This window comes from Theropithecus gelada, chromosome 2, assembly GCF_003255815.1.
Source record: "Theropithecus gelada isolate Dixy chromosome 2, Tgel_1.0, whole genome shotgun sequence".
NCBI classification, from domain to species: domain Eukaryota; kingdom Metazoa; phylum Chordata; class Mammalia; order Primates; family Cercopithecidae; genus Theropithecus; species Theropithecus gelada.
The window spans coordinates 55,012,121-55,025,138 of NC_037669.1; the positions used below are offsets into that span (position 1 = coordinate 55,012,121).

General features: G+C 50.2%; 1 protein-coding gene across 1 annotated transcript in view; it reads right to left on the reverse strand.

Annotated features, from left to right (window-relative positions):
• Positions 1-98: 98 nt before the first annotated feature.
• The window catches only part of TTLL3 (tubulin tyrosine ligase like 3), a 28,195-nt gene continuing 15,275 nt past the window's right edge, over positions 99-13,018 (reverse strand). The window contains 7 exon segments of the mRNA XM_025375973.1: positions 99-268; positions 271-493; positions 680-885; positions 2,631-2,772; positions 7,436-7,871; positions 9,594-9,837; positions 11,179-11,327. Coding sequence (XP_025231758.1) covers positions 99-268; positions 271-493; positions 680-885; positions 2,631-2,772; positions 7,436-7,871; positions 9,594-9,837; positions 11,179-11,327 — 1,570 coding nt within the window.

Consider the following 13,018-nt stretch of genomic DNA (forward strand, 5'->3'; position numbering starts at 1 on the left):
AAAAAAAAAAAAAAAAAAAAAAAAAAAAATAGGAAGCCCCATGTCTGTCCTTAGGTGGGAATTCTGGGCCTTGCTGCATGGCGGAGCTGCTGATGGCCTCAGGCTCTTGCTGTGGACCCTGAGGTACACGGCCTCGCCCCACCCACTCTTGACCCTCCAACAGCAATGGAGCCAAGCCCCAAATACTTCACTTGTTTCTTTTTATTTGGTGTTGGATCCAGGACAAGGGCAGTGGGGAATAGAAGCAGGGGCTTCCCTAGCTTCATACCCCCAGGCCCCTGTGCCTCTGGAATGTACCAACAAGGGGCAGGGGTTTCAGGGGGCTCAGCCTCTTCATGGGGCACGCCTCAGCCCTGGGTTTGTCGCAGTTTGGCCTTGAACTTGCCTTTGGCCTTGACCTTCCTACGGGTGCTAGGAATTGTTCCGACTTCAAAGGGCAGAGGCAACAAGGCACTTCCAGCTGGGGGCCTCGGAGGCACAAGAGAGCAGGAGCCTCAGTGTGAAAGGAGGGGAGAAGAGGGAGACGGTCAGAAGTCTGTTGAGGAAGGGGCTTCTGAGGGAGACAAGCTCTTCCCTTGGGGTGCCAGCCAGCCTGGGAGCTGCCGTCTGCCTGTGCCCTCCAGCCCTGACCCCATGCTCAGCACGGTCCACTGGGTGTGAGCCACAGGTCGAGGCCCACCTTTCTTGGCTTCAGGATGCTGGGTGCCACCTTGAAATCAAGGTTAGGTGGGAGGGAAATGAAGACCTTGGCCGTGGGTAGAGTCATCAGGGCCTTAGTGCCCACCAGCTTGCTGTGCTGTCGTCTGAGGACCTGGCCCTGGTGTCGGAGTACATGGGGAGAAGGCAGCTGGGCCTTGGTGTGGAGGCTGGGGAAGTGGTGAGGGGCTGTGGGAGCAAGAGAAGCTGTGAGGGCCTGGGGGGCCCCAAGGTGGCCTAGCTGCCCTAAAAGGTGTGTGTGGAGGATGGGGGGATGTGGAGGGGGCGGGGTAAAGGCAGATGGAGCCCTCCGGGTTCCTCCTCCAGAGGCAGTGAGAAGAAAACAGGGTAGAGTCCAACAGACCTGGGTCTGCATCCCAGCTGTGCCCCTTCTGAGCTGTGCAACCTTGGGCAACTTCTTTAAACTTCCTGATACCTTGGCTGGAAAATGGGGATAATAGCACCTACCTTGCTAGGCTGGTGTAGGCACTAAAGGAGCTGGGCAGGTAGTGGCATGGGGCACACTGTTAAGTGCTGGACACATGTTAGTTATTTTCCCCAGAGGTGACTGCTTGAAGGCAAAGGCAGAATACTGCAGTGGGAAAAGCGTGGGCGCTGGAGAGAACAACCTGGGCTTAAGTTCTGGCATCTTTGAAATAAGGTCATCTTTGAAATAAATCACTCTGCCTTGCTGAGTGACTACTTTGGAGGAGACAATACTTATTTGGCCGGGTTTTTTTTTTGTTTTTTTTTTTGACAGAGTTTTGCTCTTGTTGCCCAGGCTGGAGTACAATGGTGCAATCTCAACTCACTGCAACCTCCGCTTCCTGGGTTCAAGCGATTTTCATGCCTCAGCCTCCCAAGTAGCTGGGATTATAGGCACCTGTCACCACACCCGGCTAATTTTTGTATTTTTTAGTAGAGTAGAGATGGGGTTTCACCATGTTGGCGAGGCTGGTCTCAAACTCCTAACCTCAAGTGATCTGCCCGCCTCAGCCTCCCAAAGTGCTTTTTTTGTTTGTTTGTTTTTAAGACAGCATCTCGCTCTGTCTCCCAGGCTGGAGTGCAGAGGTGCAATCATAACTCACTGCAGCCTTGACCTCCCGGGCTCAAGCCATCCTCATTAGCCTCGCGAGTAGCTGGGACCACAGGCTCGCGCCACCATGCCCAGCTAATTTGGCTGTGTATTTTTTTTTTTTTTTTTGAGACGGAGTCTCGCTCTGCCGCCCAGGCTGGAGTGCAGTGGCCGGATCTCTGCTCACTGCAAGCTCCGCCTCCCGGGTTCACGCCATTCTCCTGCCTCAGCCTCCCGAGTAGCTGGGACTACAGGCGCCCGCCACCGCGCCCGGCTAGTTTTTTGTATTTTTTAGTAGAGACGGGGTTTCACCATGTTAGCCAGGATGGTCTCGATCTCCTGACCTTGTGATCCGCCCGTCTCGGCCTCCCAAAGTGCTGGGATTACAGGCTTGAGCCACCGCGCCCGGCCTGGCTGTGTATTTTTAAAGAATACTTTGTGAGTAGTGGCTTTTACTTGCTACTGGTGGCTCTTTGGTGGGGTGGCTGATCCAGGTGGTTAGGAGGGGCCTGGAGAGCAGGAATAAATCGCCTTGGGACACTTGGGTGTTTTGGGCGAATGGTCTTACCCAGGGCCTGGGGGTTCTTCAGACTCAACGGCAATCTGTTCAAGTGGTGGGGTTGCCTGTCCCCACTAGAAAAGGTCATAGTAAAAATGCAGCCTATCCTGGTGCTGGGGGTGTCCCATTCTGGGAGATTGGGGCAGACCAGGGCTGTGGCACTTTTCGCCTTGCCTTTCTTCCCCTTTCCGAGGGCTGAAGTGGTGGCAGTGGAGACTGGCTTCTCACTGTGCCCCAGGCTCCTGGCCCCAGCACCTTTCCTAGAAGCTGACCTGTGGATAGGGGTCCCCGAGTCCTTGCCTTCCCTAGAGCCTCGCTGGGTCAGCAGAGGGACTGCTGGGCGGACCCCCATCCGCCGATGACACATCGCCATGGGCTTCTTGATGGTGGAGCCCTCTACCAGGAGCCGGATGCCCACATACTGGGGCACCTCCACAGCAGGCTGTGGGCAAGAAGAGGAGACAAGGCCCACTCAGTCAGTGGTAGTGGAATCCTTGGCCCAGCGGGACCCAGGGTAGAGATGGGTGGAATTACTTTCTGAGGCACCTGGTCAAAGAGACATTTCTGAGCTGAGAAATGGAAAGCCCACCTCTGAGTCAGTACCTAGAGTCACAGAGCTCCAGGAATTGCTAGCCCAGAGGAATGGGGGAATCCCAGCCATGTCCCACCAGCACCCCTCAGCCACATTTCCCTCCTAAGCTGCCCCTAGCCCCTGCTGGAATGTGTGTGGCTCCACTGCACAGGCTACCGCAGGTGGACAGCTTCCTGAGCTCAGCCAATCAGATTCTCTGCACAGGGAGTTTGAGTTACGCCACCCAGACAGGTAAGAGGCTTGGAGCCTGCCTAGAGCCTCGTGTGAACCCAGGTTATGGGGGAGCAGAAATTAAGAACCTTAAAGAAGACAGTCTGTGGAGAGAATGAATTAGCGAATACGCAGAGGAAGGCAGAGAGAAGGGTCCAAGGAGAGGGACTCCCTTACAACTCTCAGTTCCTATCAGGCCAAGCTGTGTGTCCTGCCCTCAGCTGGGCTCCAGGAGAGCTCCCTGTGCCTCGCCAGCAACCTGGAGTCAATTGGAGGTATCTTCTGTGCCACTGAAGGATCCTGATCAGAATCTATCTAAACATCAGAATTACTTGGAGCTTGTTAAAAATACAGCTATCCGCCGGGCACGGTGGTCACACCTGTAATCCCAGCACTTTGGGAGGCTAAGGCTGGCAGATCACTTGAGGTCAAGAATTCGAGACCAGCCTGGCTAACATGGCAAAACCCTGTCTCTACTAAAAATACAAAAAAATTAGCAGGTCATGGTGGCAGGCACCTGTAATCCCAGCTACTCGGGAGGCTGAGGCAGGAGAATTGCTTGAATGCAGGAGGCGGAGGTTGCACTGAGCCGAGATCACGCCATTGCACTCCAGCCTGGGTGATAAGAGCGAAACTCCGTCTCAAAAATAAATAAATAAATAAATAAATAAATAAATAAATAAATAAATACAGCTATTGCTGGGCATGGTGGCTCATGCCTGTAATCCTAGCACTTTGGGAGGCTGAGGCAGGCGAATATCTGAGGTCAGGAGTTAGAGACCAGCCTGGCCAACATGGCAAAACCCCCTCTCTACTAAAAACACAAAAATTAGCCAGCCATGGTGGGCACCTGTAATCCCAGCTACTTGGGATCTAAGAAGGAGAATCACTTGATTCCAGGAGGCGGAGGTTGCAGCGAGCCAAGATAGCACCACTGCACTCCAGCCTGGGTGGCAGAGCAAGACTCTGTCTCAAAAAAAAAGAAAAATTAAAAAAAAATTCTTTTTAATCAAATAAAAATATAGCTATCAGCACTCCCGAGTGGCCCCAAATGATGAGGGAAAGCTCATCTTTAAAGAAGAATCTCAGCTAATAAATGCAGAAGGAACAACAGAATTAGACATTTGCCATTTTGCAACTCTAATAAAATAGGCAATAATCAAAACTGGTATCAAAACAATTAGATGAATGGATGACAGGAAAATGACAGTCATCTGGACAGAGCCAACACAACACCTTACAAAAAAATTAATTGCAAAGGGGAGATGTAGCTTATAATGGAGAGATCTCGTAACCACCGCTGTAACCCACAGTCAAACTCAGCAGCACTGTGAGACACTGTCAAAGGATGTGCCTTGTGATGCCACATGAGGTACCCAACATCACCTCTGAAGTGCTCTTGGCAAAAATGTTTAACCTGAACCTCATCAAGCTGTCTGACCTAACTTCTAGTTCCTGAGACAATCAGCTAACAAAAGACCAAGGTAAATAACACCATAAGGAAACAATTAGATAAATCCAGAATGTGGGACAGTTCTACAAAACAACCGGCCTGGTCCCTAAAAAGATCAAAACTGTAGTGTCAAAAGGCACTGGGGCTGGCCTAGATGAAAAGAGACAAAAAACCAGTGCAAGGTGTGAGCCTTCACTATGTGCTGGCCTAAAAACAAAAACAAGAACAAATCAGCAATAAAAGACATTTAGAGGGCTTGGCGCGGTGGCTCATGCCTGTAATCCTAGCACTTTGGGAGGCCGAGACGGGTGAATCACGAAGTCAGGAGATCGAGACCATTATGGCCAACATGGTGAAACCTTGTCTCTACTAAAATACAAAAAGTTAGCCAGGCATGGTGGCGGGCGCCTGTAGTCCCAGCTACTCAGTGGGGTGGAGGCAGGAGAATCGCTTGAACCCGGGAGGCGGAGGATGCAGTGAGCCGAGATGGTGCCACTGCACTCCAGCCTGCGTGATAAAGCGAGACTCTGTCTCAAAAAAAAAAAAGATGTTTGGGGGACATTTGAAAAATGCAGATGCGTAGTCACCTCCCCAAGCTAGACATCTTGGGTCAATCTCTGGGGGTGGAGCCTCCTGACATCCATACCTTTAGAAGCTTTCACATGCTTCTGGCCTGGGCACTGGCATTGGGAGCACTGCACTACAATGGCACCTTTTCCCTCAGCTTGCTCATATTTTCCTGCCCATGTATTTCCCTATTTACATTTTTTGAAACCAAAACGCCAATATATTAATTTAAGAAATGATCGGGGCCAGGCGTGGTGGCACACGCCTGTAATCCCAGCACTTTGGGAGGCCAAGGTGGGCGGATCATGAGGTCAGGAGATCAAAACCATCCTGGCTAACACAGTGAAACCCTGTCTCTACTAAAAATACAAAAAATTAGCCGGGCGTGCTGGCAGGCGCCTGTAGTCCCAGCTACTTGGGAGGCTGAGGCAGGAAAACGGCATGAACCCGGGAGGCGGAGCTTGCAGTGAGCCGAGATTGCGCCACCGCACTCCAGCCTGGGCAACAGAGCAAGACTCTTATCTTGAAAAAAAAAAGAAATGATCAATAACTGTAATAAAGACGAGGTCACTTAGGTCATGTGATCGGTATGCTCTCTTCCTGTAACCAAACCTTGACAGAAGCCGAATGCTAATCAGAAGCCACTTAAACTGCCACAAGAAATTCTATCCAGAGCTCAGAAAGCTTTGCAATCAATTTTCTGACTGATTTTTTAAAATGCTGTTCTATTTTACAAGTAGACTCCAATCTCTCTTTGAAGCAAGATGAGTGAAATAATTATAATACTAATAATAATAGTAGCTACCAGTAATTGCCTATTACTATACATTCAGGCACTTTACAAGTTATACATGATGAAACTCCTAACCTTATTAGGTAATAACAACATTAGCTAAAACTTAGTAGCATTTACTATGTGCCAGGCACTATTCTAAAGTACTTTACTGGCTGGGCACAGTGGCTCCTGCTGTAATCCCAGCACTTTGGGAGGCTGAGGTGGGCGGATCACCTGAGGTCAGGAGTTCGAGACCAGCCTGGCCAACATGGAGAAACCCTGTATCTACTAAAAATACAAAAATTAGACAGGCGTTGTGGTGGGCACCTGTAATCCCAGCTACTTGGGAGGCTGAGGCAGGAGAATCGCTTGAACCCAGGAGGTGGAGGTTGCAGTGAGCCAAGATCATGCCACTGCACTCCAGCCTGGGCAAAAGAGCGAGACTCGGTCTCAAAAATAAATAAATGAAAATGAAAATGAAAATAAATAAATGAAGTGAGTTAGGTACTATTTTTATTCTTACAGATGAGGAGACCTAGGGGTTAGGAACTTGTCCAAAGTCACACAGCTTGTTGTCACTGAACAGGAATTTGAAACCAAGGAGACGGCCGGGCGTGGTGGCTCAAGCCTGTAATCCCAGCACTTTGGGAGGCCGAGACTGGCGGATCACAAGGTCAGGAGTTCGAGACCATCCTGGCTAACCCGGTGAAACCCCGTCTCTACTAAAAAATACAAAAAAAAAAAAAAAAAAAACTAGCCAGGCGCAGTGGCGGGCGCCTGTAGTCTCAGCTACTCGGGAGGCTGAGGCAGGAGAATGGCGTGAACCCAGGAGGCGGAGCTTGCAGTGAGCCAAACTCGGGCCACTGCACTCCAGCCTGGGAGACAGAGCGAGACTCCATCTCAAAAAAAAAGAAGAAACCAGGGCCGGGCGCGGTGGCTCACGCCTATAATCCCAGCACTTTGGGAGGCCGAGGCGGGCGGATCACAAGGTCAGGAGATCGAGACCACGGTGAAACCCCGTCTCTACTAAAAATACAAAAAATTAGCCGGGCGCGGTTGTGGGCGCCTGTAGTCCCAGCTACTCGGGAGGCTGAGGCAGGAGAATGGCGTGAACCCGGGAGGCGGAGCTTGCAGTGAGCCGAGATCGCGCCACTGCACTCCAGCCTGGGCGACAGAGCAAGACTCTGTCTCAAAAAAAAAAAAAAAGAAGAAACCAAGGAGATTCCAGAATCTCTGCTCTTATGACTATGCTATATGCCTCTCTAGAAATATTATCCCCATACACTAATTCATTTTATTCTCCCATTCCCATGAGAAAGTTGGTAATAATATCCCCATTTCAAAGATCAGGAGACTGAGGCTCAAGGAGGTGAGGTCACCTTAGCAGGACCAGGACTTGAATCTGGGTCTTAAACTGGGTCTGACTGCAGAGTCCTATGCTCCACTATGGGGCTGCCTGGAAGAGGGTGCAGACTCTCTGGGGTCCTGCCTGGGCCCAACCTCCTCACCTGCTTATAGATGAGCTCAAAGGCTCCTGTGTCACAGTTGCGGTCCAGCCGCCGGTCAATGACCACGCGCAGGGTGTCAGCTTGCACGCCAGCACAGAGCCGGGCTGTGACTGCCGTGGAGGGCGCCATGGTGGGGCTGGCGTTGATCTCAATCAGCCAGGGCTGGAAGTCCTCCCCGAACACAAAGTCAGCACCATAGAGCTCAAAGCTGGCCTTCCGACACTGCACAGTGTCCTGGGAGGTCTGAAGTGCGTGGATTACAGCATCCTTCATGCCAGGCACGATGATGGTGGACCAAGCATTTGGGGCCCCCATCTCCTGCAGGTGGGCCTGGAACCTCTGGCTGGACCACATGTTGTCTGGGGGAAGCAGTGGATGCCGATGGCATGAGTTCTCCAGGTGCTTCTGGATGGAGTTGTTACACAGGTGCACTGAGCTGGGGTAGAGAGCAGAAAACTGAAGTCCAGGCCCTTGTGTCTCTCCCATCCAAGTTCAGGGAGGACAGGCAAGTCCTGGAACCAGCCCTGGGCCACCCTGCACTATTCAACTGGAGATGGGTCCCTACTGGGAAGGACAAAAAGGACAGAGGCCTGGGCCCCACCACATTCCTTTAGGGCCAGAACTACTGTTATCTCTCAGGGCTGCTCTGAGGGCGCTAATTATGGGGGCCACAGTACTAAGTGCTTTGTGCATAGTCTCAGTTAACCATCTCAGTGTTTGGAAGATAAGAGGGTGGGTAAGGGTATGGCCCCGTCATCACCAGGACGTGGTCAAGTGCCATCTCCACACTAGTTGTGAGACCTTAGGCAAGTCATCTAACCTGCGTGCTCTTCACATCTGCAAAATGAGGGTAGTAACAGTACCCACTTCACTGTTTTTTATTTTTTTCTTCAGACCTGGTGAATAGGAAGTATTCACTGTGTTCTTATGAAGAATAAGATAATGGATACAAAGTGCTTAGCACTATCACATATGAAGCACTCAATAATTGATAGCTATGAATTTCATACTACTGCCTCCATTCTTCAGATGTGGAAACCAAGGCTTAAATAGGTTTTCACATGACCAGAGTCAAACAACTTGGAAGCTGCAGAGACAGAATTTGAATTCAGGCTTCAACAAGGCTTTCTCTCACCCCAGAACTTAACACAACATCTTGGTTTTCAAAACTTCTGACCTCCTTTCCCCTGCTCTACATTTGCTTCCCTTTTTCCCCCAACGACAAATATAATCTTTTTTTTTTTTTTTGAGACAGAGTCTTGCTCTGTTGCCCAGGTTGGAGTGCAGTCGCACGATCTCAGTTCACTGCAACCTCCACCTCCCAGGTTCAAGCAATTCTCCTGTCTCAGCCTCCCGAGTAGCTGGGACTACAGGTGCCCGCCAACACACCCAGCTAATTTTTATATTTTTAGTAGAGACGGGGTTTCACCATATTGGTCACGCTGGTCTCGAACTCCTGACCTCAGGTGATCCACCTGCCTCAGCCTCCCAAAGTGCTGGGATTACAGGCGTGAGCCACTGCGCCTGGCCCAAATAATCTTTGAACCTGTTAGATAATTTCACTTGTGTTCATTGCTTGTCTGTTTCTCCCTGCTAGAATGTAAGCCCTTGAGAGCCAGGATCTTGTTTTGTTCACTGCTATACCCCAAGTGCCCAGAACAGTGCATGGCATAAGGTACACACTTGATCAAATCTGTTGGAGGGGCCAGGCACAATGTAATCCCAGCACTTTAGGAAGCCAAGGTGGGACGATCGCTTGAGCCCAGGAGTTTGAGACCAGCCTGGGCAACATAGTGAGACCCCATGTCTACATAAAAGAATTCAAAAATCAGCTGTGGTACATGCCTGTGGTCTCAGATACTTGGGAGGCTGAGGAGGAAGGATTGCTCGAGCACAGAAAGTCAAGGCTACAGTGAGCCGTGATCATGCCACTGCACTCCAGCCTAGGCAACAGAGTGAGACCACCCCCTGTCAAAAAAAATAAAAATAAAAAATCTATTGGATGCAAGGACAGCTGGCTGGATGAGAGCCCGCCTGCCTGCAGTCTGTGTATGGAGCCTAGCGCTGCTGCGCGAGTCCCCTGCACTGTAATTGCCTGTTTGCTTGCCAGTTCCCCAACTAGGCAGGGAGCTTGTGGGAGGCGAACAGAGGGGCTCACTTGTCCAGGTTCTTCAGGGAGAAGGGCTGTGTGGAAAAGCGGATATAGCTGTCGCGGTAGAACCACACAGTAAGTGGGTTCCAGTCAGTTACCAGGAACCACTGTCTCAGGTCAAACTTGGTGCCAAAGATGAGCAGGGGCCGCTCAATATACTTCTGCACCACCCATTTGCCGTCCTTCATCACCATGGGGTTGCCATTCACCAGCTTCAGCATCTCCTCCAGGTGGTCCATGCATATGATGCCTACGGGGGAAGAGGGCAGTCAGGGATTGAAAGGTCAGGCGTGGGCTGGGAGAAGGGCCAGCTTGTCATGAGCTCTCATCCCCTCGGAGCTGATAGGGCTGCGTGGGTAAGGCGGTCTCCCTCAACCAGAACTCAGTTCCCTTTGAGAAAGCCAGGAATTTGCTAAGGATTTTAAATTTTTCCTAATTAACCAGTTTTGTTTGATTAAATAGGAATATATACATGGCTACAAATTTAAAGTGCTGGGCTTTTTTTTTTTTTTTTTTTTGGAGACGGGGTTTTTTTTTTTCCCCCCGCTGGGGTGGAGTGGCTGGGTCTCAGCTCAGTGCAAGCTCCACCTCCCGGGTTTACGCCATTCTCCTGCCTCAGCCTCCCAAGTAACTGGGACTACAGGCGCCCACCACCACGCCCGGCTAGTTTTTTGTGGTTTTTTTTAGTAGAGACGGGGTTTCACCGGGTTAGCCAGGATGGTCTCGATCTCCTGACCTCGTGATCCACCCGTTTCGGCCTCCCAAAGTGCTGGGATTACAGGCTTGAGCCACCGCGCCTGGCCTTTTTTTTTTTTTTTTTTTTTGAGACAGTCCTGTCGCCTAGGCTGGAATGCAGTGGCACGAGCCCGGCTCACTGCAACCTCCGCCTCCCGGGTTCAAGCGATTCTCCTGCCTCAGTCTCCTGAGTAGCTGGGATTGCAGGTGGCTGCCACCATGTGTGGCCAATTTTTGTATTTTTAGTAGAGACAGGGTTTCACCATGTTGGCCAGGCTGGTCTCCAACTCCTGACCTCAAGTGATCCACCCGCCTCGGCCTCCCAAAGTGCCGGGATTACAAGCGTGAGCCACTGCGCCCGGCCAGTGTTGGGCTTTTTAAAAGTATGTGCACCTATTACTTTCCTACCAATAATAAATAGACTATAAAACAAAACAAAAATTAGACAGTACAAAAGGGCATACAATAAAAATTACATCTCCTTGTCCAGGGGCAGCCAACTGCTGCTTCCAGGTCCTTATGGATATCCTTCTGGATCATGTGAGAGCCTACACATGCCTTAGTTTCCCAGGATTGTATAAAATAAGCATGTTAAGGATTTGGAATCGTGCTTTAGATGTATGACTGCATTTAATCCTCACCTCACAGGTGGTATTATCATCCTCCTCATTTCACAGATGAGGGAACTGGGGTTCAGGGAGGTGATAAAACCTGCTCAAGGTCACGAAGAATATCAGTAGCAGAGCTAGGACTCAAACCCAGGCAATCTGGCTTCAATAGACCTACACTATTAACTTCCTTGGCCTTTACTGGGAGATGGGAGGTGCCAAGGCAGGAAGTAGGAGCTGACCCCCACCTCGTCCGCGGGACTTGGCTCCCGGCTTCACAATCCAGATGTTGCGATCCCCTTCCATGTCTATCTGGGGTACCACGGCCCGCAGCTGCTGCAGGATGTCCTCACAGCGCTGGACCTGAGTGTCGAGGTGCCTGAGTTCTGCCCCTTCGCTGTGGGGAAATGATGGAACTTGGGCAGGGCTGGACCTGGGACATGTGGGTGGAGAGGGCAAGGGGAGATATATTCCACCACCTCCCACTGTCTTCCAGGCAGCCTCGGTCACGCCCTCCCTGCAGATATCCATAGGTCCCTCCCAAGCCTCCGGCCCCACCTTCAAGTCACCCCTGAAATCCTAACCTCCCCAGACTACAGGAAAGGGAAAGGTTGATAAAATTCCATTAACTGCAAACCACCCCCTACTCCAGCACTCCACCTGTGCCACTCCCCTTCCTATTACATTAAAACTGTCTTTGACAGAATTTAATCTTTCCAGTTCCTAATGATAAAGCACCACTATGTGCCAGGCACTGTGACAAGGGCTTTCCATATATTTTCACTAATCCCCTCAAGGCCCTGCCAGGGAAGTATTACTGATACCCCACCCCCTGCCCCCCGACTTTTTTTTTGTTTTGTTTTTTGGAGACAGGGTCTTGGTCTGTCACCCAGGCTGAAGTGCAGTGGTGAAACCATGGCTCACTGCAGCCAGGAACTCCTAGGTCCAAGTTTCAGCCTCCCAAGTAGTTGGAATTACAGACATATGCCACCACATCCAAGCTAATTTTTATTTTTGGCAGAGATGGGTCTTATTATGTTACCCAGGCTGGTCTTGAATTCCTGGCCTCAGGCGATCCTCCTGCTCAGCCTCCCAAAGTGCTGGGATTGCAGGCATGAGATACCACACCCAGCACTGGTCCCATTTTAGAGAAATGTAAACTGGGCCAGGCACAGTGGCTCATGCCTGTAATCCCAGCACTTTGGGAGGCGGAGGCAGGCGGATCACCTGAGGTCAGAAGTTCGAGAACAGCCTGGCCAACATGGCAAAACCATGTCTCTACTAAAAATACAAAAATTAGCCAGGCATGGTGGTAGGTGCCTGTAATCCCAGCTACTTGGGAGACTGAGGCAGGACAATCACTTGAACCAGGGAGGCAGAGGTTATAGTGAGCCAAGATCCCACCACTGCACTCCAGCTTGGGCGGGTGGCAGAGCAAGACTCGGTCTCAAAAAAATAAAATAAAATAAAATAAAATAAAATAAAATAAAATAAAATAAAATAAAANAAAAAAATAAAATAAAATAAAATAAAATAAAATAAAATAAAATAAAATAAAATAAAAATAAAAAGTAAACTGGGCCGGGCACAGTGGCTCATGCTTGTAATCCCAGCGCTTTAGGAGGCCGAGGTGGGCGGATCACGAGGTCAAGAGATCGAGACCATCCTGGCCAACATGTGAAACTCTGTCTCTCCTAAAAATACAAAAATTAGCCAGGCGTGGTGGTGGGCACCTGTAATCCCAGCTACTCATTAGGCTGAGGCAGGAGAATCACTTCAACCCAGGAGGCAGAGGTTGCAATGAGCCGAGATCACACCATTGCACTCCAGCCTGAGCAACAGAGCGAGACTCCATCTCAAAAAAAAAAAACAAAACGTAAACTGAAGCTTTGAGAGTTAAGGGACTTACCCAAGGCCATACACTGAAAGCTGAGTGGTACAGCCAGGATTCAAACTCTGTCCTGTCTGATTCCTCCATGCATAGGTGCTTTTTGGGGTTCATTCCTCTCTTAATCTGCGCCTAATATTGGCTGATACAATGTTAGCCTAATTCCTTTCAAGCACATCTATATCACACCTCTTCTTGCT